At 42.1% G+C, this 26,973-nt stretch overlaps 1 protein-coding gene across 2 annotated transcripts in view; it reads right to left on the bottom strand.

Moving 5' to 3' along the window:
- PIK3CB (phosphatidylinositol-4,5-bisphosphate 3-kinase catalytic subunit beta) overlaps positions 1-26,973 on the bottom strand; it is a 177,393-nt gene that overhangs the window by 26,258 nt on the left and 124,162 nt on the right. For both annotated transcript variants that reach the window (XM_066598196.1, XM_066598197.1), the window contains 9 exons: positions 24,712-24,935; positions 24,047-24,229; positions 23,115-23,282; positions 20,717-20,800; positions 19,264-19,512; positions 14,613-14,709; positions 14,401-14,531; positions 12,174-12,227; positions 6,541-6,729 (listed from right to left, as the gene is read on the bottom strand). In XM_066598196.1, the coding sequence (XP_066454293.1) occupies positions 6,541-6,729; positions 12,174-12,227; positions 14,401-14,531; positions 14,613-14,709; positions 19,264-19,512; positions 20,717-20,800; positions 23,115-23,282; positions 24,047-24,229; positions 24,712-24,935 (1,379 nt within the window). The remainder of the gene's footprint in view (positions 1-6,540; positions 6,730-12,173; positions 12,228-14,400; positions 14,532-14,612; positions 14,710-19,263; positions 19,513-20,716; positions 20,801-23,114; positions 23,283-24,046; positions 24,230-24,711; positions 24,936-26,973) is intronic.

Here is a 26,973-nt window from a genome sequence, read left to right as displayed (position 1 = left end):
CCCCCAATGTCGATCCAGTGGAAGACAAAAAATAAACCAATGAGGTAGAAGCCAATAATACAAGCAAAGATGAGAAACTTTGCAATATAACTTACAATGTCTTCCTACTTGGCCATTTCTGTGCCTCTCTTGCCTCCTACAATGATTACTCATTGAAAAAAAAAAATGTATATAGAAGTAGGCTAAGAGATCAGGTTATGGGCTCAGTCACACGGGTGCATCGGCGCCCGTCACTGCAGGTAGAAGACAGCCGTACCTAAAGACGGACATCTCTCTGCAGCGCCAGGAGAAAGAACATGTGACCGGCTTCATTGAGGGGCATGTGTTCTTTCTTCAGCGCTGCAGAGAGACGTCCATCTTGCAGTACGGCCGTCTTCTTCCTGCAGTGAGGGCTCAGTCACACGGGCGCATCGGCGCCTGTGTATGGGTGCTGATACGCCCGTGTGACTGAGCCCTACAGCTGTAGTTAATAAAAGTCTATTAAAAGGAGGGAAGAAAACTCACACTGATCCTGAAGCTGCTTCTAAGTAAGTGTTCTATCTCACCTCAGTGCTGGATTCACAGCTACACTGCTCAGCACTGCTGTAGTATGTCCTCCATGTTACTGTTTCTGAGAGAGTGCTACAGAGAGATAGGGGAGCAGGATGCCCTCTTCTCTGTGTGTGGAAGACTTAGCAGCTAGCCTCCTCCCAGTGGTTTAGAGACAACTGAGAATTAAAGGAACAGCATGTAGCAAGGAAGCTAGTGAGAAATACAGAATACTCGCCATATTGAAAAGGGGTTACGTTTTAGCCAGTTGTGATTTACAGTCCCATTATTCTGGTTTGTCTTTCTATGTGTGGGGAAATTCTGACCTCTTGTAGTTTTGTCTTGCTATTTTTTTCCCCGCTTTTTGTTTTATAGGGCAAAAGTGTTCTGTGCCATCAATGGCTACCGTGGGTTACAAAAGAATGTGTGGATATTGAGGGTTCATGCACACTATAAAGAGCTTATACACATAGCACAACCTGGCAAGAACTATGCCTGACACTGTGTACAAGTATGACTGCCAGTTGGGTGCTATATGAGGTCCTCTGTGAGCCGGTATCCAGCCTGTGAAGCAAATCGAGAACAGCTTCTGAATACTAGGGAACTACCACACAGTGAAAACGATGTCCTTGCCCCCGATGTCTGCTGGTAACTGGTGACCTATTGCTGCGATTGGCCACAAAGTGCCCTCTCACTTCGATTCTGAGAGACTAATGTAAGGACTCTGTTTAGCCTAAAAATTGCAAGTTCAACCTTCAGACGTTCCTTGTTCACCTGAGGCCAGTTATTGTTATTTATTGGAACAGACTGTTCAAACCAATCGCCTATGAGGATTCAGATGTTTATCTACATTAATGGAGACTGTTCATCTATAAGATTAAAAGGAAAGGTTGCAGTCCGGCCAGGCAATTTACTGCCCTTTAACTGCCTTGATACATGCCTGTGACCGGCACCTACTTTGTAAAGCATAGCCCCACTGCCGATGTGCAAATTGTGGTGCCCGAACCCTTGCCCTGCGAAGACAGAAGACCCTCTACACCTTGGTAGTCCCCTTTAGAATAGTCACAAGAATAGTTGCAAACTGAAGGTGGGTCATTATCCCCGATCTCGTCACCCATGGGCCCCTTTTGATATAACAGCCACAAATAGCGTTATTCCCCATGTACACAAATGGTAGCTTGTTCCAAAAAGTCACCCAGAATGACATGTACACTTTAACAAATGCCATTTGTAATCCATACCTAAAGCACAAATCCACATATTCACTTCTGTACTTCGTAATATTTTTGCAATAGATATTGTTCACAGTCCTCTCCTGCACCTTTCTTTAGGACCGTCTGTTTTTGTAAATCAAATATCAATAAAAAGATTGGAAATAAGCCAATATACCCCCACCACATACCTGAATCTAGACTTCCTGAATACGTACTACAACCTAGGTATCCCCAGCATGTACTACAGCCAATATATCCTAATCATAAGATAAACTTGACCATAGTTGCCATATATGAAGTGCTACGGTCTAGATCTCCTGGTACTATGTATCCCGAATGTTGCACTACTTTCTGAATTTGCCGAATGCACTATGACCAGTCCGATGAAGCTGAGGGAATTTTCCAGGGAAAAGTTTATTGACCTCCACAAAACTTTTGACTTCCCTGTTTAATCAGTTCATTGTCTGGATGTCTAATCGCAGACAGGTCAGGAAGTTGTTGTGTATCCAATCTTGGCTACACTTTCATTTCATTGCACCTGGACATCTAGATATAGAACCAAGCTGCATCTAAAATAGCGCACAATATTCTGTCCCACCCAAGGAACACAAAACTATTTTCTCCGCAATTAAATCTGCGACACTTGGTTTAGATATCCAATAACCCCTATGAATGAAACCGATTAAACCCTTTACAGAGTCTTACTTTTACTTTTCAAGTCAACCGAGAGTTACAAACATCTTGACCCGCCAGTAATATATGTTAACCACATTTTTAAATATACTTAAAAGCTTCCCAGGAATGGGAGATTATATGTCTTCTAGTCATCTTCTATACCCCCCAGTAGAAAACCAAGACAAATTGTGATTGGAGGAAATGGTTTCCTACGTCTTTTGGAAAGTAAGTCTGCAAGCCGTGGTTTGGAAGGAAGCAGAGGTCTAAGTGACCTGACAGGCGCGAGGAAATTCCAAAAATACAGCTTGCAACATGTTTACATTCCACTGCTGCAAATCTGGAAGGGAAGTTCAGGCTACAGAGGATTTCTGTGACCAGGAGAGATAATCAGCCATCAAAACGCGAGCCCGGAGGACGCTCGGAGACCAAAGGATGTCTAAAAACAGCTCTGCACCCATACGACCTCCAATCATGGAGCGCAGACAGGAAACCATCTTATTAAAGTCTATTCCAGCTGTGTTTTCTTTTTATGTAAAATGCCAATTTCTTTGTTTCTGCTGACATCAAATCATATGAAGAGTTTCAAAAACAAGAACAGAAAAGTAAGCGCCATGTGCCCAATAAGAATAGCCATGATGAGCGGGGAACAGGATGGGGAATGATGTGCCTCACTGTCTGCACTGACACTCTGCACATACCCAGGCTTGGTAAATGACCTGCTATCACAGTGAGATCATGCTGAAAGTGGCAATACTGATGCCAAGGAACTGGCACACCATATAACATGGGTCCAGGATGGAATGGTAAGGAGCAATTGAAGAAAAGTCACAAGGGTAACTAGAGCCAACCACTATAATTCTATGAGATTTCTTGGTCATAACTGTAAAATAAATGCTACAAAGCGGATCATAAAAAGAGACCAACTTAACCCCTTTGTGACTAGCTTATTATGTCCCTTAACTCCTTAAAGGACCAGACACTTTTTAGGGATTTTACCTATATGTGGGGGTTTTACTGTTCTTTTTTTTTTTCTTCAGCTACCAAAGTTTTTTCAGTTTTTTCTTTTTTACCGTGACATATAGGGCAAGTTTTTAATATCTCTTTTTTCTGTTTATAGTTTTATTAGGGGTAAAAAGCTAAAAAAAAAAAAGATAACTTTTTTTACCTTTTTTTTTTTTTTTTTAAAGAGTTGTTTATTTTTTTAAATTAGTACATCATATTTAAGGCTGAAAAAAGGCATATGTCCATCCATTTAAGCTCGTTTCCCCCCAATGTTTACCTAGAGGAAGGCAATAAACCCCTAATTAGGTAGAAGCCAAATTTTCTTTCTTTTAGGAAAATAAATTCCTTCACGACTCCAATTTGGCGGAATAACCCCCAGATCACAGACCCTTCTGAAGTTATAAATGACTAACATATAATATTGTATCGCTCAAGAAAGACAAGTCCAGGCCCCCCTTGTACTCTTTCAGTGAATTTGCCATCAGCACATCCTCAGGCAGAGGGTTCACCTGTTCCCCCGTGGCCAGTCCAGGCCTGGCTAATAGGGAAGCACTGCTCAGTTTGGGTTGTATCACATGGGCATAAACTCATTTCGGTCGCATAAATGCAACCGAAAAAAATTGCTTAAAGGGGTTGTCCCGCGCCGAAACGTTGTTTTTTTTTATTCAATAGGCCCCCCGTTCGACGCGAGACAAACACAAGGGATGGGTTAAAAAAACAAAACAGTTTAGTACTTACCCGAATCCCCGCTCTGCGGCGACTTCTTTCTTACCTTAGCAAGATGGCCGCCGGGATCTTCACCCACGATGCACCGCGGGTCTTCTCCCATGGTGCACCATGGGCTCTGTGCGGTCCATTGCCGATTCCAGCCTCCTGATTGGCTGGAATCGGCACACGTGAGGGGGCAGAGCTACGAGGACCAGCTCTCCGGCACGAGCGGCCCCATTCACCAGGGAGAAGACCAGACTGCGCAAGCGCGTCTAATCGGGCGATTAGACGCTGAAATTAGACGGCACCATGGCGACGGGGACACTAGCAACGGAGCAGGTAAGTGAATAACTTCTGTATGGCTCATAATTAATGCACGATGTACATTACAAAGTGCATTAATATGGCCATACAGAAGTGTATAACCCCACTTGCTTTCGCGGGACAACCCCTTTAAGCCCCTGTATTTCATCGGCTCCAGCATGTTTTTGTGTGTGCAATTACACTATGTATTCGCACACACAAAATCTCATTGATATTGGGCAGAAATATACAGCGAATATGCAGATTTCCTGTGTATTTCATGCGTATTTAGGAACACTATTTTCACTTTAAGGAGAGTACCTAGACAGTGAGTGAGTGAGGAGACCTTATAAGGCCATTCATGCTCCTCTGGATAATATGCAAATTAGGGAGATGAAAAAATACTCTGCGTTGCCCCCTATTGGAAGGCAGCATTCCTGCAAGTCAATGTTAGACTCTTTATACAAGTCTTGTAACAATGACTGGGAATTGAAAGCCAAGCCACAATCTATACACAGACAGCTGTTTCAGGGTGTTTGCCCCTCATCAGTCTGCAGTAGATTTCTGGCTTAGCTAGCAAGAGGCCTGTGATGTGGAACAGGAAAGATTTCTCTTTAGGGAGAGCACCTAGAAGGTGAGTGAGGAGACTTAAGGCCGATTTACACGGAACGATGATCGCTCTAAATTTGCTGAAACGGCAGTTTGAGTGATCCCTTTGCATAACCTCTTAAGTAGCTAATTAGCTACTTAAGAGTTTATTACCGAGTAAATGATGGCAGAGCAGGATAGCGCTGATAGCTCCAAGAACAGCAGGAGTGCTGACAGCTTTGTTCTCTGAGTTATCAGCTGGTATCCCGCTGAGAACTCCCAGCGGGATACCAGCTGAAAGAATACTATCAGTGGTATCCCGCTGAGAACTCAGCACGCGGTGCTGATAAAAGGCATCAGCGATGAACGAACAGTGCATGATGGCCACGCATGTAGACGCAACGATTATTGTTCAAAAGATGGCTTTTGAGTGATCATCCTTGTGTCTAAATGGGCCTTTATAGGGCCATTCATGCTCCTTTGGGTAATATGTAAATAAGGTAGATGGAACAACACCACAGCAGCACATATTGGAAGGCAGCATTCATCTTTACACACAACCATTAACATTAATTGGCCATCTGTAATACGCACAGAGATAGAATATGACGTATATTCCTTCATGCAATTGCACACTGCATTAAAAAAAATACAATCGTGAACAAATCCATTGACATCACTGTATATTACACACGCAAAAACTGCATACGTAAGACAGTCATGTGAATGAGCCCTTATCCAACATGCTCTAATACGGCACAGTTGACAAAGCCAGTTCTGCAACAAACAACCCCATTCAACATACAGTTAGAAATCAGATTCTTTTTGGGTTGAGCACTAAAAACAAGTTGAAGTATCCCAACCATGTTGATGCAAGCATTTCTAACAGACACGCAATTCCAGTTAACTCTTTTCAATACATTAGTATGTTAAACCTTAAACAGAAGTGCTGTGCAGCACGGATGGCAATATAAGGAAAATTTACCATTTTTATTAGTCATTAAGCTTCAAAGACCTACGGGTGGATTCAGACGACCGTATATCGGCTCAGTATTCACGCGGAGCCGATATACGGTGTCCTCATCTGCCGGGGGGGGGGGGGGAGGATGGAAGAGCCAGGAGCATGTACCGAGCTCCCGCCCCCTCTCTGCCTCCTCTCCGCCCCTCTGCACTATTTGCAATAAAAGGAGGCGGGATGAGGGCGGGGCTAAGTTCAGAGAGTTAGCCCCGTCCCGCCTCTCCCAATTGCAAATAGTGCAGAGGGGCGGAGAGGAGGCAGAGAGGGGGCGGGAGCCTCAGAGCACTGCTCCTGGCTCTTCCAGGCTCCACCCCTGCAGAGATAGAGGCCGTATATCGGCTCGGCGTGAAAACCCAGCCGATAAACGTTTGTCTGAATCCAGCCTAAAAGGGGTAAAAAAGGGTAGATGATGACCAAAGCCAAGGCAAACCCAAAAGCTTCTATATAAGGCCACCAGGACTGGACACTGGCCATTACTTTGTGCTCCTGAAGCCTCTCACTCACCTGGGCAACATCTTCCAACTTGTTCCACTTGACAGACAGTAATAATTTAGGGAGCGAACAAGGAAAGTTTTCCCGGCAGTCGTACCGCAAAGTCCAGATCAGATCCTTCTCGTTCTCACACAGCTGGCACAGTGGATCCCGTTCCATGATCTCCTTCAGTTCGATATTAAATTTCTTTCCTCCACGGCCCTGTAATGTATACATATTAATATTTATCATCTAATTATTGAACATTAATTAGCCCTGGACAATACAGTATTTGCTCAAATGGACAACCTTCTTAGGCCTAATAAAAAAATACATAAATGGCAACTTGATTTTTTTTTTTCACAAGGCTATAGTAAATTAAGTAAACTATGCATGTAGTAACTGGTACTGCAGTTTGCATTAAGAGAAAACCTAGATGCAATGGTAACTAAACAGGTGGGTACATGATTTGCTTTCATTTGATCATCTATTCTGCGTTTGTTAATGAGACATTCCACTAGGGGGCAGTGTTATATTATCTCTGTAGGACTAAATAGAAATGTTAGAAGAATATCTAAGAGTCAAGCAAGGGAAACACAGGGAATAAAATATGCTAATATGAAGCAAAAATGTAAAAATAGAATTCTATTTATGATTTGTTATCTTAGATTTAGGCAAAGCGCACAAAAACGTAACTTCAATGCGTATTCTGCGCACAATATGTGCGTATAATTTGCGGTGAATGGAGTCAACAAAAGTACATTGATTTTTATAGATCTGTTCACACTTGTGTGTATTCATTGTGTATAATAGGCACGTAAAAAAGCACAGCACGTTCTACTTTAGGGCGGCTTCAGACGGCCGCATGTGTAAATATGCGTGCCGCTATAGAGCATATTAGAGCATGAACCAGTCAAAATAGGTTTTTGGTTTTTTTTCTTTACTGTTCGAACTTCGCACTACTGCGCGTAGGTGAAAAAAAAAGAAACAGGAAGATAGGATTTGTTTCATCATGTTCTGCGGACGTGATTTTCACAGCCGCAAGACCTAACACAATCACGTTCGTCTGTTTTAGCTCTTACTGTGTATTACGTGTGATAGAGCCCTATCGTTCTCCATCGGCACATATGAAAATGCTGTATATATGCAATTACATGTGCGATGTTCTAAACGAATGTGGCTAGGAAAAAAAGACAAGTAAAAAAAGATGAAGAAACCAGGAATCCAGTGTATTAAAGTGATGCATGAGATACGGAATCTGGAGTGACGTCCACTCCGGTTTCCACAGTGCAAATACGTCCGTGTGCATTGCGCCTAAATTGTTCTTGTTTGAATGTGTTTTTTTGGTAAACAGCTGAAAGTTTGTAAATTTGGCAAATAAACCTAATTTGTGATGGGGGTTGAAAAATTGTCATTGCAGCTATATTGGTAGGATTCTCCATCAATTGCTAATTGTTGGGATCAGAGGCGTAACTTGAAGCTTCTGGGCCCCAATGCAAAACCTATAATAGAGCCTCCAACTATAATGCTTTATTCATAGTACTGGGCTCCCTATATGGAGAGGAGAGGCCTTATTGGCCCCCTAAGGCTCCTGAGCCCGGGTGCAACCGCATCCCCTGCATCACTTATAGTTACGCCCCTGGTCGGGATACTCATTGCTGGGATTTACAGGCCTTCTACCTGTTCTCCATTGCCAGATACTTTGCACAAAACTGCAACTCAACCACATCCAAGTGTGGCATCACTGTTTCAGTATTCATGAGGATCCTAGCACTCGGACCCCCACTGATAATATTGCAGTGCTATATTCTAGCAAAATGTTATGATTTCATGCAGAAGAAATGCTGTACTAACTTAAAGGATTTTTCTGGGACTAGAACACTGATGACCGATCCTCAGGATCAGAAGCCTAAAGAGCCCGCAGCATTCAGGTGAGCACTGCGACCTCTGCATTGTATACCAGGCACAGTGCTGTACATCTTATAGTGATGGTTCGTGGTACTGCAGCTCAATCCTGTTCACTTGAATAGGACTAAGCTGCAGAACAATCATATGACCAATGAACATGCAATCACAGGCCAGAGAAGAAACCACCTGAGTGCTGCAACACCTTTAAACAGGTGATCAGCAGGGGGTACCAGGAATCAGACCCCACTGATATTACACCGATGGCCTATCCTGAGCAGAGGTGTATCGTATAGCTGCAAAGTCTGTAACAAGGTCCTCCCAACTACTATGCCTCGTTTATAGTACTTGATAGATCAGCAAAATTTTAAGGGATATGTTAGGGAATAAACCCTTTAAATTTGGCAGCCTATGACTTAAAGGAGTTCTCTGCTTTGGACAATCCCTACTATTTAGAAGGGCCTGTTAACAAGCGGACCCCAAACTGTCTCTCTGCAGGGACCACCATCTTTTAAAAAACCTTGTGGTGTCAATTTTTTCTACAGTGCCACCGCAGGAAAAATTAAGCATTGCAGCGTCTATTCAAATTAATGGGTTGTCTGTGTAACGCAGGCCATGATGGGTCCTCCAGGTCCAGAGGCGCTCTTTGAGGATACTTCACAAACTGAAAATTCCCTAATAGAGTATGGAAGCCTCGTTGCTGATAACGGACTCTGAACTGATGTATGTTTACCTAAGTGTATTCTACAGGATTCCTAATAATGTAATAGAGATTCTCCCAGGAACTCATTAGGAGAGGTTTAGAGTGGAAATCTTTTGAAAACGCATGTTTTCTTTGGCGCAATACCGTTCCCGCATACCACAGTACGCCCCAGTGACTTTTATGCAATGTTGAGGAGAAAAAACAAAAGGTTTCCATAGAAGCGGCACTAACAACTTATCCTAGAACTGCTTTTTTAAGGAAAACATGGGCAACGCTTGTCGCTGCGAAACACATCGCTAGTCACATGAGCATTGAGAAGAGGCCTTGGCACGTACTGCAGCACAGAATGACGAGAGCAGGTCTTCACTCTGTTGTAAATGTGTATCCATTTATTAAATATATGGCAGCATTTGGACTACTTTGCATCAGTATTTGGAAGCCAAAACAAGGAGTGGAACCAACAAAGTATAATGGAAAGATTTCCATCACTTCCATAGATACTGCCGTCTGATTGAGCCTTAGGCCTCATGTCCACGGGGAAAATATGATTTAGGATCCGCAGCGGATTACCTGCACGCGGATCCGCACCTCATAGGGATGCATTGACCACCCGCGGGTAGATAAATACCCGCGGATCGTCAATAAAAGGGATTTAAAAAAAAATGGAGCATGAAAAAATCTGGACCATGCTCCATTTTCGTGCGGGTCTCCCGCGGGGACGGCTCCCGCGGGCTTCTATTGAAGCCTATGGAAGCCGTCCGGATCCGCGGGAGACCTAAAATAGGAATTTAAAGAATTTATTCACCCGCAGCGGGCCGGGAAGCTCTTCTCTTCCTCACGGCCGCATCTCCCTTGCTTCGGCTCGGCGGATGTGCCCGGCGCATGTGCGCGGCACGTCGACGTGCCACCGGCGTGAGGAATTCATCCGCCGGCCGAAAAAGAAGATCCGGCCGTGAGGAAGAGCAGAGCTTCGCCGCCCGCTACGGATAGGTAAATTCTTATTTATTCTTATTTTAAGCGCTCATGTCCGCGGGGCAGGAGGGACCCGCTGCAGATTCTACATGTGGAATCCGTAGCGGGCCCGATTTTCCCCGTGGACATGAGGCCTTAGGGCTTATTTACACAAGCGCATATCGGCCAGCGTTTTTTCACGGCCGGCTGATATACGCTTTTATCTGAGCAGACCCCCATCCCCTCCCCAGCTCTTTGCCTCTCTCCTCGACTCCGGCGTTTGCAATGGGAGGGGGTGGAATAGGGGCGGAGCTAAGCTCCGCACTGACCGCCTACTCCCATTGCTGGCTGCGGACAAGGGGAGGTGGCTGGGGCTTAGCTCCGCCCTATCCCGCCCACTCTGATTGCAAACAGTTTGGAGGAGGAGAGAGACGGTGAGTGGGAGAGAAGGGAGGGGGGGGTGACTGCTCAGATGGAAGCGTATATCTGCCACAAAAACACCGGCCTATATACGCTCGGGTAAATAAGCCCTAAGGCTGCATTTAGATGGAAAGATACTCGTTAAGAAAAATTGTTCAAACAAGTGAAAGTGAACAATAATCGTACAGTCTCTACGCAGCCAATGACTAATGATGAAGGAGCATTGTTCGCTTCTCGTTCGTGGTTCAGTTTCTGCAGGCATAAGACCATAGTTGGCTCGCTTACTCATCGTTCGGTTTAAGCAGTGCTTGTTCAGTCCCTCTCATTCGCTTATACAAGGTCTAAATGATTCTCATTTAAATGAGCCAATGATGCATTTGCCGGTCTAAATACAAGTGCGAATGAGTTAGCGGCGACTTCACTCGTTCAAATAAGAATCGACTCATCTAAAAAGGACCCTTCGCCATTAACCTATAGGAAGCTTAATTGTTTAAACCCAGACAATAGTAACCTGTCCTATTAATGGGATGCTTGCACAGACGCCTGGCTAAAAACAAGACCAGGACAGATTTTCCTCCTCTGGGAGAAAACGTGGGAGAGTTTCATTCAAACAGATCTTGAAAACAGTGAAAAATTGATAGAAAAAGTACATTAGCAAACTATAAAACTTTATTGTGCAAAGCAGCAAACTACTTCTCCAGGACTTAGCAGTTTATACCTAGTTATTGCTTTAGGGGTCACATCAGGGTTTCCATTTAAAATGTCAAAAACAGTACCCCCAGATGGGACCTGGTTGGAACCCATCTTGGCCATTAATGAAAACTGTTGAAATAGAGATCAATAGGTCACTGTTTTGGCAGATTTCTATTCATTTCTGGCATTTTGTGAACAGTGCGATCCACCATGTTATTTTTCCTGGCACACAATGCTAGAAAAAAAGTTAGTTTTTATTAATGGCTAAAGTAAGTTCTGTCCAGGTCCCATCTAGGGGTGTAGTTTTTGGGGATTTGAAATTAAAACTCCAACGGCCCCCTTGGACCGGTCCTAAGAAGTTTCAAGGTGATGGAAGGATGAGAAGTAGCACGGCTGTGCATGATCCAAACGGCTGGCTTCCAGGGGAATGTCATAGAACACGCTCTGACAGTTAATTCTGTTATTCAATGCAAGCGTGAATCTGTAATGCTAATGCTTAACTATTAAGACTATAAAGTTTTGAGAGTAGGCGTCTGGGGGGATACAACGGCTACCAGTTAGTTATTACTTAGTCATTACTCATTTTTACGTCTCCATTTATTTTGTTTTTTCAGAAGGAATTTCCCTTTGGCATTGTAAGTGTCACAATGGTAACCTTATCCCCAAAAAGCTCGGCAGGGGTCATTTGTTTCCTGCACTCAGTGGGATGAAGCAGTCCCCAGGCCACATTATTAATTAACTTTCTGGTGTACCATAAAATACCGCCTTTATCTGCAACCAAGAGACAAAACTGTAACACATTCCTCCAAGTGTAATAAATCCAGTGATCTCCTGCAGGATAGATCGGCTGTGTTTTGGCTATACAGGGGTGTAAAAACATACCATGAGTGGACACTAGAGACGTCACTGGTTTTGCATTCCAGCAGTTATCATACTGACACTCCTCCCTCCATGTGCCAAATAATAGAACATCCCACAATGTTCTGGAACTCACCGACATATTTAGGCTATCATTTTGCCGAGCGATCTCCGCAGCTTTTTCAAGTATCTGTTGAAAGAAACATTTTAGACAGTGAGTATTCATCAGTCCATTGTGTCATATCTATCTAGTCATATAGTATGTTAGACTGATAGACAGATGTTCATCCAGTTCAACATATTCCCCCCCCCCCCACCCAATGTTGATCCAGAGGACGGTAACTCCCCCCTCTCCTAATGAGTGAGAAGTCAATTTTCCCCATTGAAGGGGAAATGTCCTTCCCAACTCCAATCTGGCAGTCGGAATAATCCTCAGATCAACAACCCTTCTGAAGTAATTAATGATTATAACATGTAATATTGTTACACTTAACTAAGGTCTCCAGGCCGCTATGAAACTTCTATTGAGTTTGCCATCAGCACGTCCTAAGGCAGAGAGTTCCATAGTCTCACTGCTCAGTAAAGAATCCCATTCTATGTCCGTGTAGAAACCTTCTTTCCTCTAGATGTAGAAGATGCCCCCCCCCCCCCCCATGTCATGCCTATCCATCCAAGTCATATCTATCCATCTATTCCTCCCTCCCCCTATCATAAGATGAAAATCACTGACAGGTGACACAAATTACATAGATTATCTCCTGATAATGTATCACAACTCTTGATGGGCCATTAAGCAGTAAGTGAAGTTGTTTCTTGAAGTTGATATGTTGGGAGAAGAAAAAAATGGGCAAGAGTAAGAATCCAAGTTACTGTGATGGCTGGGCATCTGGATCAGAGCATCTACAAGTCATGTAGGGTGTTTCCAGTGTGCAGTGCTTAGTATCAGGAAGGACAACCAGTAAATAAGTGACAGGGCCATGGACGCCCATAAAAGAGCTATTGTTGAACAAACTGCTAAAATGCTGCCCATAATAGAAAGATGTTAGAGCACACAATGCATCAACGCTGCTTAATTGCAGACTGGTAGCAGTGCCGATGCAGATTCCCCTGTCCGCCACTTAATCCATGCCTCAATGGGTCAATGGTGTTTTGGTGGCAGGGGGGACCTACACAATATTAGGTAGTTTATTTTAATTTTATGGCTGATTGGTGTATATTTAGCAGAGCACATAGACCTGTTCCTTGTTATAAATGGGTAAGATAACCTTTAATCACGCTCTTCCCTTTCTGGCACTGTCCTATAGGAGGAGGAGAGCACTGGAAAGCAATAAGAATGGCCCCTCTAATTGTAACAGCATAGAATATTACGATCCACCAAGGAACGCAAGTACAGTTCTATGTGATTAAACCATACACAGCCTGCGTGTAATCTGCGGGGTTAAAAGGATGGAAGGGATTGTATTAAGTCATTCCAATTACAAATGTCACCAGTGATGGAGTTCACTGCTGGTGGAATTTAACTACCGACCTCCAAATAACTCTTCATTAGTCTGTATTAAAGTACTAAACATTTATTTTAGCTTTAAATGGCTTTCCCACAATGGTAATTCTAAGCATGTCCCTAAGATATGCCGTCAATTATGGATTGGTGGAGGTCCAGCTGCACCATAAGCCTCCAGTGATACTTAGGGCTTGCTTTAATTGCCATTTTGGTACTCCATTATTGGAGGTAAATGCAGTATTTGGGGCTTCAGGTGATATTTTTGGGCTGTTAATAAGCTGGTTTAGTCATTATTTCTCAACCAACTGTTCCAATGCACAAAAAAATTGCACCGACATTGAACACCCTATAGAGGGGTGAGCTCACACACTACGGAGTTTTGTGGAATTCTACAACATTGTACAGTACAATATAAGTGAATGGAGTTTTAACAAACGCAATTCAGTCAGTGTAAAAAAAAATCTGCAGCAGAAAGTACAGGTTGTAGATTTTCAAAGCCGCAGCATACTCTATCACGGAAAAGTTATTTCATTCACTGCAATGCAATGAGTAAATTCTGCACACAGATCTGGGTGTGGATTTACATGCAATGCGTGATCATACCATAAGGGTGTATAGGTTTTGTAGGAAGCTTCTATCAAATGACTATGTAAAAGCTTCGTAGACCATAACTACCCAAGGGTTTCTATATACCGTTTCCAAGAGGGGAAATGCTAATTAAAAAATCAAATCACTTGCTAATCACAATGGGATTAATGTGCCATATATTTTACATAGAACATAGAATGCTGTAACGATATTAATTAATTTTTTTTGCAATAAGGGGATAGGTAATCCCTGATAGCAGCAAAACCATCATTACCTTGTCAAATGGAGGGTAATAAATGCCGACTTTGGAGTACTCCGTGAATTTAATATGCAGCGCTGTGGCGTTCTCGGTGAAAGGATTAGTTTGGACTGTTCCCATTGGGTTCAGCATTTCTTCAAGTTCATCTGGAGGGAAAATGACACATGAAGGTTAATTAGTAATGCAAACTAGGGCAAACAGATATCTCCAGAACAGTTTATACTTACCAGGAAACGATGACCAGCCGTGCAGAACATGTTCACCCATCTTCAGCTGACCCTTAAAGTCAAACACCATAGTGTTCACCCAGGCCACAGGAGAGTGCTGAGGGAAGCATATGTCATGGGTTAGATAAGAAGTCATCACCAACTCCCCTACATTTGAAATCAAGAAGAGCAATCAGCTAGAATACATTATACAGGCAGGTACAACAGGGATTTCCACTGGTATCTTACCTGCATTCTTTTGACCTTATATTTTAGCTCCTACAAGGTCTATAGCTAAACTGGTTGGCAACTCCCGAACCATAATGTCCAACTATGTGTTAAACTTCACAAAAGTCTAACTACTTAATGCATTTAGAAGTCCTCCTCTGTTTTCCTTATTTGTGATGCAAGCCACTAGTGTAACTATAGGGGATGCAGGGGATGCGGTTGCACCTGGGCCCAGGAGCCTTAGGGGGCCCATAAGGCCTCTCTTCTCCATATAGGGAGCCCAATACTATGAATAAAGTATTATAGTTGGGGGCCGTTACAGATTTTGCACCTCTGCGTTAAGTGGTTAAGAGAAGTTGGGGGGCCCCAAGATAAACTTTTGCACCTGAGCCCATGAGCCTTTAGCTATACCCCTGCAAGCCCTCCATTTCCCTATATCACCACACTGCTCCATCCCAGTGCTAATCTTAGGTTAGATGGCACCCTGTGCAGATTTTTTTTAAGCCACCCCCTCTCCCCATCATAAGGAGGGGAAAATAAGATATACATTGCACTGACATGCAGTCTACCTGTATTCTGTAGAAATCAGCAATATAGTACTATACCCACACCAGAACAGCTTGGTTAATAAACAGTGGACCATAGCCAAGTTTATAACATAAATGCAGCCACAGTACCAAATTGATAACATAAATGCGGCACCAGGACCCAGATAATATCTTAAATACAGCACCAGAACCAAACTCATAACATCAATGTAGCACTAGAACCGAGCTCACCACATAGATACAAATACGGAAGACTCCAAAATGAGACATCACCTGTGATCACAGGAGGCAACTGTGCTGTAATCATTGCATAGAGCTGGTATTTTAGTACATTATATGGTAGCTATATTATTTAGAGGTATACTAAAGCTGAACCCCTGTATCTAAGCCTGCCTTATTATAAACATTGTCTTACAAAATATACAGATTTTTTTTTGGGGGGGGGGGGGGGATTCTGTTGTATTAATTCACTGAACTTGGTTCTAGTTCTATATTTATTAACTAACCTTGGTTCTGGTGCTGTATTTATGTACTGAGCTGATGCTGCTGAATTTATCTTATGAGCTTGGTTCTAGTGCTATATTTATTTTATGAGCTTGATTGTGGTGCATTGTTATGAGTTTGGCTCTAGTGCTGTATTTGTGTACCGAGCTTGGTTCTGGTGCAGCATTTATGTACTGACCTTGGTTCTGGTGCTATATCTATATTATCAGCTTGAATCTTGTGCTTTATTATGAGTTTGGTTCTAGTGCTGTATTTATGTACTGAGATTGGCTCTGGTGCTGTATTTAGGTTATGAGCTTGGGTCTGGTGCTGTATTTATGTGTTGAGCTTGCTTTGTTCTGGTGCTGTATTTATAAACAAGTTAAATGTGGAAGGACATGGTTGGGCTGGATACAGAGGGTCTAACTATGCCCACCCACGCATGGAAAAAAAATAATCCATACAGAGCGCTATCTAACCTAAGGCTGGCCCTGCAAGTGCAAACTGTATTAACCCTTTCATTTTCAAGGATGCATGCAGTAGTTAGGACTTTAACACAACAAATAGAATATATACGGGCATCCTGCCAAAGCTTTGAGCATACAATGTGCTGTACATTAAAAGCACAGCATAGAGACAGCGAGATTCCCCCCTGGAGACGCAGTGTACTGTACCGTAGTATAGGTTAAGCTAGGATATAGATGTTATCACAGTGTAGCATATCTGGAAATGGTGCCAGAAGTGCAGTGATGGACAGGTCAGCGAACAGATGAAAGTGTTAAGATAAACCATGTCAGCCGAATATGTTCAAGAGAGTATAGGATCAGTTTCATAGATGGCACATAGTTCATGACTGTTTTCAATACGGACAGCGTGTGGTGGATAGAAACTTCTGTCCATGGGTGTGCGGCTTTTGTAGGACAATACCTGGCTGTATACGGATCATGATACAATTCCTTAGAAAATTGAGTCTGAATGAACCAATCACTAATCAATCAATGGTCAAGACTCAGAGGCGGAATACTAGCAATTACTGCAACTAATTTACCCCATAAAACTATACCATTATTATTTAATACCCGACATACAACAAACATATAGACTACAGACAAAAAAGTCAATTAATATTGACATGGAGGCAAATATGACAGCAGATGCAGAAATCATCTCAAAGAAAAAAAAACTTTGTAGAAAATTATAAAGTTCATCCACTTTCAAACTGATCCTCAATAGCCCAAGATAAGCTGGGCAATCCTAGCAGGGATAGACAAATGATTCAGGATATTCCTATATTCTCCTTCGCTCTGCACCTACCTACCTGTGAGTGTGTTCCTGCGGCGCAGTGACTTCACACTTGACCCCTGTCATGCCCTCAATTCCAATTGCTAATATCATAACACATTTCTGTCTTAAACATTCATCTGGGGATTTCTTCAACGTAAATTCATAAGGGTGCAAGTTGTTCTAGCTGTCATCAGAGAACGTTCTCCCTTCCTAGATATTATACTTGCCCGTCCTACGAAATAGTGGTTACGCCCTCAATGCCAATTGCTAATATTCTAACAGGCTTCCTGCACAGGGGCGAGCACAATATCGCGCTTAAGCACGTGCGATGTACCGGCAGATGTTTTTCTGGAAAAAATGCCTCCCATTACTACTGTCAGGTTGTGATCCTCCGGCGCGGCTTTCAGATAGACACTAGTTTCCTATTGTTTTCAATGGGATACAACGCTCGCGTGCATGTCACACGCTATGCAAGGTATTTTTCGGCCCCATTCAAAACAAAGGAATGCCCAAAGAAAGGTCATGTCGCAACGTGTATATCAAAAGAACGGGGTTCATATTCATGCGACATTTTCACGGCTGTGTGAAAACTGCCTCAAACATATCCTCAGGATTCATCCGGAGATTTCTCCAATGTAGGTTCCATAAGGATGCAAGTTGTTCCAGCCAATACCAGAGAATACCAAACTCCTGGAATACTGAAGTCTTGATATTGGATAGGCCCATCTTACCATATTTGCTGGGTTTGTAAGTGTCCTAGATGTCCTCCCTTTCCTGGCATTCAAAAAAAGATAACTATATGCATATATCTCTGACACGCATGCACCCCGTCTCCACTGCCCATTTGTGTACACAGATCAATCCATCACTGTCGATGTAGGCAATTGGAAATGCACAGATCAGCCCAATATGTCTACACGTCTCCATCAGCTGCGCATGCATATCCAATTGGTGCATGCACCATATTTTGTTCTTGACTCTTCATAGTACTAGTCGGATATACATCAACTGCGCATGTGCATCCACTTAGTGCTTGGACTGTCTGCACGTTGTAGCACTTTCTCATATTAGTCTGACCCCTCATAATCAATGCAGCTTCCCATTACCGTATACCCTTCTACAGTCCACAACTAGTGCATTCCTTTCCATTGGAGTCCCACTTTTTCTGCACAATAGTCGCATTGCATACTTATGTCAACAGTGAAAACTATGTGTGCAATGGCCGCATGGTGTGCTTACGCTGACAGTAACGGAGTGACCTGTGTATATGTATGCGCAGTGTAGACTAGGCGTATGCTTATCAAAGAGATATATGCATGTGATTGTCTTTTATGCCATTAATGGGAGGATACCCAAGGTAAACCTTGCAAATAAGTTGGGTTTCGAATGTCCAATATCTGGATGTCAGTATACGGGGAGGGGTTGGGGGGATTCTGTGATATTGGCTGGAGCCCCTTGCAGCCTTATGGAATCTACATTGGAGAAATCCCCTGGTGAACCCCGAGGATATCTTTAAGGGAGAAATGTGTTGGGATATTAACAAATGGCATTGAAGATGCAGCAAATATATGGTAGTGAAAAAGTCACCATGGAGCAGGAATACCCTTATCAGCGAGCACCCTAAATATAAGCAGCTGCATAAAAAGAGAGAATATTAAGATATTCTGTGCCGATTACTCTAATCTAAGATTGCACATCTTATTTTGGAAAATTGAGGATCAATTTGAAAGTGAAAGTTTCTCCGCACAGGGAATTTCTTCTGATCCGATTTCTGTATCTGCTGCCATACATTTCCCTGTAGCAATTTTTTTTTATTGACTTTCTCGATAGTGTATATGTTTGTTTTGTATATCGGGTATTTAAATCAGCTTTAATAAATGTATAGTTTTATAGGGCAAAATTAGTTGCACTGATTCCGAAACTTGGGACTGACAAATTTTGAAGCACCCTGCTTATATCCCCAATTGGACTGATGCCTGAAGTAAGCATAAAAATAATTAGCAGGTAAATAGAATTAGATGTGATGAATGCAAGGTTGACATATGCTCAGATATCAACAGGCACCTTAGTGTAGGATTAGTGTAGAAAGGGGAAATTAGCCTTATGTAGATAGTGTAAGTGATTATTACCATTTTCCCAGCTTTCTTAATAGTCTGGTATTTGGTGTTAGACGTTTTGTTGCTTTTCTTATTCTTGGTCTTGTCCAGTACGGTATAAATAGCCAAGCAGAGGCGAGCCATTCGTGGTAGGTCACATACATTGATGTCAAACTCCAGTGTCTCATTCCACAGATGATCATTTTTCCCTGGCACTTCAGAGCTCATGATGGGTATGCACAACAGTTCAGTGCCATGAAACAAGCCCGCCCGCACCACAACCTGGGGACATAAAACAGTTCTCGTTATGCTGGGATCGCTGAGGCACCCTGTAGGTTTCCAGCATTCCTAATATTAGACATTTTCTTACATTAAATTAAAAGCACAATATAATGCCAGAAGAAAATGTTTGTGTCTTACAAAGCAGCTCTCCATTCTGGCCTGCAGAGGGAATATGGACAGAGGTGATCTACATGGGAGACCCCCTTTAATAAAAGCTGTATTCAGCTGTATATGAATTGGAAACCTGGTTGTGGCTCTTGACCAAAGATAGTTTTGGAGTCCAGAAGTTAATTATTAAAAAATACACAAATAAAATAGCTCCTTTAAATATCACAGTAAAAATAAGAATAATAAAGGCAAATTAACAGATGAATGGATGGATGGATGGATGGATAAAATGTAGCATTGAGTGAACAGAAACAGTCAAACCCGGTTTCAGGTCAACTGCTAAAAGTCCGGTCCGGCATGAGCAAACCTTGGCAGTTCGTCTGAATCGAACACTAAAATTTCTTCTTTCTCTTCAAAGAAGGAGGAAGAAGGGGAGGAGGAAAGAGGGAGGAAGAAAAAAGGGGGGAAAGAGGAAGAAAAAAAAAGGAGAAAACAAAAAGGAAAAAAGACAGGAAGAGGAAGAAAAAAGGAAGAGAATGAAGAAAGAGGATAGAAAAAAGATGAAAGAAGACAAAGGAAAAAGGATGGAGAAAGAAGAATCTTTTTCCTCCTTTTGTTATACATGGATTTTATGGTTCTTAGACACAGTTATACACCAGTTTTAAGGGTATTAGGCCGCCTGCAGACGGGCGGGTCGGATCCGGCAGCAAGGATTCTCGCCGCGGGACCCGACCCCAGCACCTGCAGGGAGGAGCGCGTACTCACCCGCGCCCGGCGGCCCTGGCTCTTTCATGTGTCGGCTGACGGGCAGCCGGGACATGCCGCGGCTTGTATGCCGCACGAGATTTCGCACGGCCAAACCGCGGCCGTCTGCATAGGAGTGCGTATTGTAATGCACTCCTATGCAGGCTTTCAGTGGCGGAAATCCCGCGGGAAATCCCGCCGTGGGATTTCCACCCATGTGCAGGCGGCCTTCGTGTAGTTCAGGTTTGGTTCGAACCAATTCAGACCAAACCAAGCTTGCCGCCAAAGTTTGGCAAAACAGCCAAACTTTTGAAAAGTTTGCTCATGACTAATAAAATTAGATAAGTCTTACTGTATCTTCTGTGTTCAGTTTGCTTCCTTTTATCAGCATAATCTTGTAGGACTCATTAAAATCACACACACTCTTAGTCACCATCTACAAGAGAAAACAGAGCATTTAGGAAAGTTAATTTCTATTGCAGTGATAGACATGACATACACGGGACTAACCCAACAGAGCACAATTAAAGGGAAAGTCAAGAGGTCAACACTGTGGGAGGAATTTATCATGTGTGTTTTTTTTTAGTTTTGCATTGCGGTTACTTGTGACAAATGTATCAAATGTTGCACACTGATGATAAATTACTCATATCTTTAAATATGTCTAGAGTCCCTTCTTTAACACTGCCCACCTACTGGAGGGAGAATGCAACACAAATTTGAGGCCTTTTTAAAGAGTGGCATTTCTTAAATCTATCTAAAAATCTCCCTCCCTTCAGACCCCTACCGCATTTCTAGACACTTTAGAAAAGTGGAGTCGCAAAGTTTGAGCAAAACCCTACTTTGCTTGATGACTTTTTGAAGATAGAGAATTGCCACATAGGTTTGTTAAAATTCCGCCCTTTGTGGATACGCCATACATATGTAAGGTTAGAATACCACTTCAATGATGCCAGAAGCCTCTCCTGCATGGCTCCTATGCATTAGAGACTTTGGGCATTGTCAGGTTTCCCTCAGGTATGGTAGCAACTGATTTGCCTGTGTCAGATTAAGATTCTGGAGAGGAGCAACACTGAAGGTCATTTTTAAAAAGCACAGACACGAACCGCTAAAAAGGATTGTCACATCATTAAAAAAAAAAAAGTAAAAAAGACCATTTTGAATGGTTTTCAGTTTGGTAAACTCTTCTATACGGTGTTCTACTGAAGTCAGGTTTTTTTTTTTTTGTTTTTTTTTTAAAGGAACTTTATTTAGCCAGAATAAAATGGTCAAATAAACAGGAACAGTGGACACAGAAAGTGCACATCATAATGGCGCCACATAGTACATGAAAACGGAAAGAGCGTAATTATACTGAATTCAGGTTTACCCAACCAGTAGCTGTGGTAATTCCCACCTATTAATAGGCTGTGGTGTGATAATAAACCAACCTATGTGTAACAAAACACTTCCCTTTATAAATAAAACAGAAGAAACAAACATGTACTTCTAAGATAAGGCACTTCCTATTTTAGTAGTTCTTCATTTATTTTTTTTATCATAGGAAATTAATGTAAAACTTTGCAATTAGTCAGACATGACAGGATGTAGGAGCACAGAACAATGCCAGGCCCAGCAAACAGGTATGTGGGTGGCAACATTCGGCTACAAGATTACTGCACTACCTAAATGTTACACGGTGCCAACCACATTGTATGGAAGCATCCACCATCAGATACGTGTCCACAGGGAATGAAGAAAGGTAGTCAAACGTACAGCATACCTGCATGCAAATATATTTTTTCTATGATTGGATGGACCATCCTTGCATTCAGGCAGTGCCAAAAGGAGTCATGATCTAAAGGAGACCCACAGACTCAATAACTTAAAATTATTACATCCCTTTCCATTATATTTGTATGCCCTGATAATCTTTATTAGAGGGGTCCTATATTCGAGACTATAATCTACTAGATAGAGCGGACAGCTGCTTCAAATAATGTATTTTTCTTAGGCGGACCATGTTATCCATGTATGACATGATGATTGGCAAGGGCTTTTAAAACCACATGTGTGGCGATTGGCTGATCGACAGGTTGGCTAAAGTATAGAGAGAATGTTGTGATGAGACAACTCCCTTAAAAAGGGTTTGCCAAATTATAAATTAGTTACCCCCTATTTAAAGGATAGCATATAACTTTATGATCGATGAGGGTTCAATGCTGGGACCTCCACCGATCCTGAGAATGGGAGTCTGGTCAATCCTCAAATATAAATTTACTCAAGCCAAGTGTATCCTGGCTATAGTATTTGGTAAGGGTATGTTCACACGAAGAGTTTTGCCACGGATCTGATGTCGAACCACATGTATCCTGCATCAAATCCTTGGAAAATACGCATCTGCTAAGTATCCCATTACTTTTAGTGATGATCCAAGTGGATTTGAAATCCGTGGATGAAGAAAAAAAAAAGGTGCCATACTGTTTTTTTATATGGATTCCCCAACAAATCCACATAAGAAAACCTGCGTACTCATTTGACTATTAAAAAGGGCTAAATCTGTAAGAGTATCTGCTGTATACTAGAAGGCAATCCACAACATAAATCTGGAGCTTAGCTGCGAATTTCTGCCATGGATTTTAAGTCCATGGGGAAAAATCCGATATGGATTCAAATACTGCATATATTTAAATCTGAAAATATACACCGATATATAATTACATGAAGACATTTACGCAAGTTAAAATATTGATAAATATCAGGTTACTCACGGAGGCACCACGTGTTTTGGGGGGCAGTGGCAAAGGTGGCACAGATGGTTTCCTCCTCACCGCTAGTTCAATGGCAGTCATTTCTTGCTCAAACATCTTCTTAATGTTACAGCGCTCCACTAGCGTGAGCCGTGGGAGCGTCTTATTCATTACACAGTTTGTGATATACTGGAAAGGAGATGGAGAGATATTGGTGAAGTATTTACCAGACCCGATAAAGAAACAAATGAGAAAAAACAACTGGAAAAAAAGACACGATTTACTAAGAATGCGCTCGATTATTTTTCTACTTACGGAACCCAACCCTAACGTTTGTGCGCCCGTTCTGACGGCATGGGCCCCGGCGCATATACGCCGAGGCTGCATTGCTGTTGAGCCTTCCCCTTCCCTCCCCCTCGCCAGCTCACCTCCTCTCTCCTTCCCATCAGCTGATTGCAATGGAAGTGGGCGAAGCTAAGTGCCACCCCATTCCGCCTCCTCCCATTGCTGGTTGCGGATAAGAGACAGAGAGGGGGCGGGAGCTTAGCTCGCTCCTTGTCCACAGCCAGCCATTGGATTCAGCCAGAGGGGAGGAGAGAAGAGGGAGGGAGTTTAGCAGTCACGCTGCTAAACTCCCTCCCACCTCTCTTCTTGGCCGCTGTCATTGCCTCCCATAGGAGCCAATGCAGCGTCCGACGTATTCCGGCCCAAAAGATAGTTCCAGGACTATCTTTTGGGCTCAATGTAAAAAGGCTCGGTGCTATATTGGCCAGCCGGGCGCTTTTAAGTCACAGGAATACACATGGCCTAATGAGGAATATGAGTTACTTGCAGCAGAATCCTCTTTGCACCCAAATCATCTTTTCTCTGAAGTACTAAGTATTTGATAAGAGGTTGTCCAAGCCCCATTTTCTCACAGCCATAATACTCTACCATCACATTTTAACACTCACCTGGAACTGTATTAAAGGAAAGTCACCGAATACATATTCTAGCCTCCCGCTGACCTGAAGCACATAATCTTCTGGATCCACATCATCATCTTCCCGACCATGGATGGTTAACCGCTTGCGAATAGCTAATTCAATCAACTTTACAGGGATTATGTTTGGCGTTACCTGGAAACTGAAGACATCCTAAAAAGATAAAAATGAGACAATAAAACAATAGTAGCACTTTAGTCAGCTGACAAATGCTAGATTTCATTAAATTTTCATTAAAATGGTCTTGTTCATGTATCATTATTAGCTTGTGAGTCATCAACAGACTTTTTACAATCTTTTTATGATTTAGAAGCTGCAGAGCCCTTCCCCGTGTTATAACAGAGTGCACTTACTCTCTGAAGAGCCTGAACACCACAAATATAGTTATTCCAATAGGATAGCACCACATAGGCAAAAAACCCAGAACATAGAATACAGCGAAAGCAACATATACCTGGAGAACTAGGATTCCCACTGTTGTTGTGGGGACCTTCAACATGAGTTGATTTAAAGAGATTGTACCATGATAGACTTTTATTACTTCCCATCAACAGGAGACGGTTTTGTAGTTCTTGACTAGAATTTATGTAAAATTTCATTTATCAGAATAAAGACTGTAGAAAGCATCATCGTACCTGACAGTTTTCAAAGTGGATGGCAACCACTAAGTTTCTACCAGACAACTTCTCCTGAACACTATCCTGTATCGAAGGCTCGAGTTCAGGAGGAAAAGTGCATTTAAGCCATTCCATCCAGGTCAGACCAAGCATGGACTGAATCTTGTCTTCACTAATTTTCCTCATCTTACTCCGAAATTCCTTGACTTCATTATCTTGAAGGGCATCAAATTCATGCAAACCTGTAATTGAGAAAAAAAATTAACCATTTCAAGTTAAAGTTAGTTGAAGTTAAATCAAAAGACCACCCCGTACGTGCTAACAGTAACTTCACTTTCATAAGAATTCTAACATGGCATAGTCACATGTCAGACGTTTGGATCGTTGGGTGTCCCTGGTGCTGTAGATGAATCATAAAACTTCCATTAGGCAGTCTTCAGCTTTCAAGGAGGGCTTAAGGTGCATAACGCTCATCTGACTGCTTCTGTCGCATTGTTTCAATGATAGGTATGGCTATTGGTCTGCCAAGCAACCTCCAACGATCAAAACGTTTGACATACTGTATCACTTTCACATATCAAAAAAGTTTTTTTGAAAGTGCAGTTACTCTTTAATTTTTAGTCAAAACTACTATTGACTACAAGTTATTAATTCCTCAAATGTCAGAAAAAAAACACAAAAGAGATTAATATATTGATTTATACCCCATTTTCCCAAATATAAGACAGGGTCTTTTACTTTACATGTATAGCTGCCTGGACACTATTTAAATTTGGTGTATTTTTGGAGTAAGGCATATATTTCAAGCATCCTCAAAAATCTTGAAAAATCATGCTGGTTCCTCAAAGATCCTGCTAAGGCTTATTAATTATCGGGGTAGGTCTTATTTTCAGGGCAACAGATCTATACACACACACACACACACCTATTTATATATATATATATTACATACACACATACACTTCAGGAATTCAATATTATATTAATTCTTCAGTATTTCATGTGTCCAGCCCATGTCCTTAATACTGCCTCCATTCTATGTGGGACTTGACTTCTGGTTTCCATAAAAATCTATGGGGGTACGGATATTTGTAAACACCTATAAAGTCGAGTTTTAGAAACTAGGAGCATTTTTGTGTTCAATGATGTTGAGGTCTGAAGTCTTATGTCTATTACTCTGAGAACACCACCTACAATTTTCTGTTAAGTGCGTCTTGATTTTCATCATGCAGCATGCGTGAGGTTATCATCTTGCTGTAGAAGGACTTCTCCCCCTCCACCATGTTGTCTGGTTGCTTTGATGGAATACAAACTACCTTCTGTGCCTTATCAAGTTTACAGCCATCCGTTCATAAAATCTTATTCACATCTCAGATGTTCACTTCCAAAGTTCTCATTTCTTTCACCTCCCTCCTCTAAGTATCAGTAATATAGCAGCTGCACGTCAAGTCAATAGCGTTGAGTTGTCCTCTTACAGGGAAAAATTGAAAGGAGCGCCTATAAATTTCTTAGATCTAAAAAGGAGCTTGAGTTTCTCAAAGATGAAAGCTTTCACTGCTGCATCTCTGGTGGTGACATGTTGCTGGTCTACCAGGTTTCACACGGTTGTTAGGAGTCTCATTTCCTAAAAATTTCTTGATACATTGTTAACCCCAGTTTTTGAAACTCTCCTTTTTACATTTTTGCCTTTGTCAGTGGATTATTTTAGAACTAATCTGTTCAAAGATACTTCCATTTTCTGATGCAAAAGAAGAAGAAATTGGCAAAGTAGCTAATGATGGATCCAACTGCTACATTATACCCTATAACCCTTTTCACTATGCAATACCTTAGGAGAGGTCATTGGTATTCCAGCTCAGCAATTGTAAAATGAAAAGCTATACCATTTTCTATTATTTTCATATATATTTTACACATCTGCTTGATGATCCTATTGTATCACTGCAAGCTGAGAGCTTTAAAACTGGGAGGAATTAACAGCTTTATAAAACTTTTCATTGCACAATGAGCAACCTTGATTAATTGAAAGAGTGAAACGTCAAATAGGCTTTCAGCAGTAGGACACTGACTTAACAAATGAGTAAATCTGTGATTCAAATTGACCTCTTGAGGCTACATATGTACTAAATATAACGATACATTACTTATTTAGTGGATAATGAGGCACTTGGGAATAGGCATTTAGTACCACCAACTGTGTATGTCTGATGTTTAAGGCTGTGTAGTGTTTTGATGATATTTTATAAAGTTTTTTGCCATGTCCAAGTGGTGGCCGCTGTT

Source organism: Eleutherodactylus coqui, chromosome 1 (assembly GCF_035609145.1).
Source record: "Eleutherodactylus coqui strain aEleCoq1 chromosome 1, aEleCoq1.hap1, whole genome shotgun sequence".
Lineage (NCBI taxonomy): Eukaryota > Metazoa > Chordata > Amphibia > Anura > Eleutherodactylidae > Eleutherodactylus > Eleutherodactylus coqui.
This window is presented reverse-complemented; position numbering and strand designations above follow the sequence as displayed.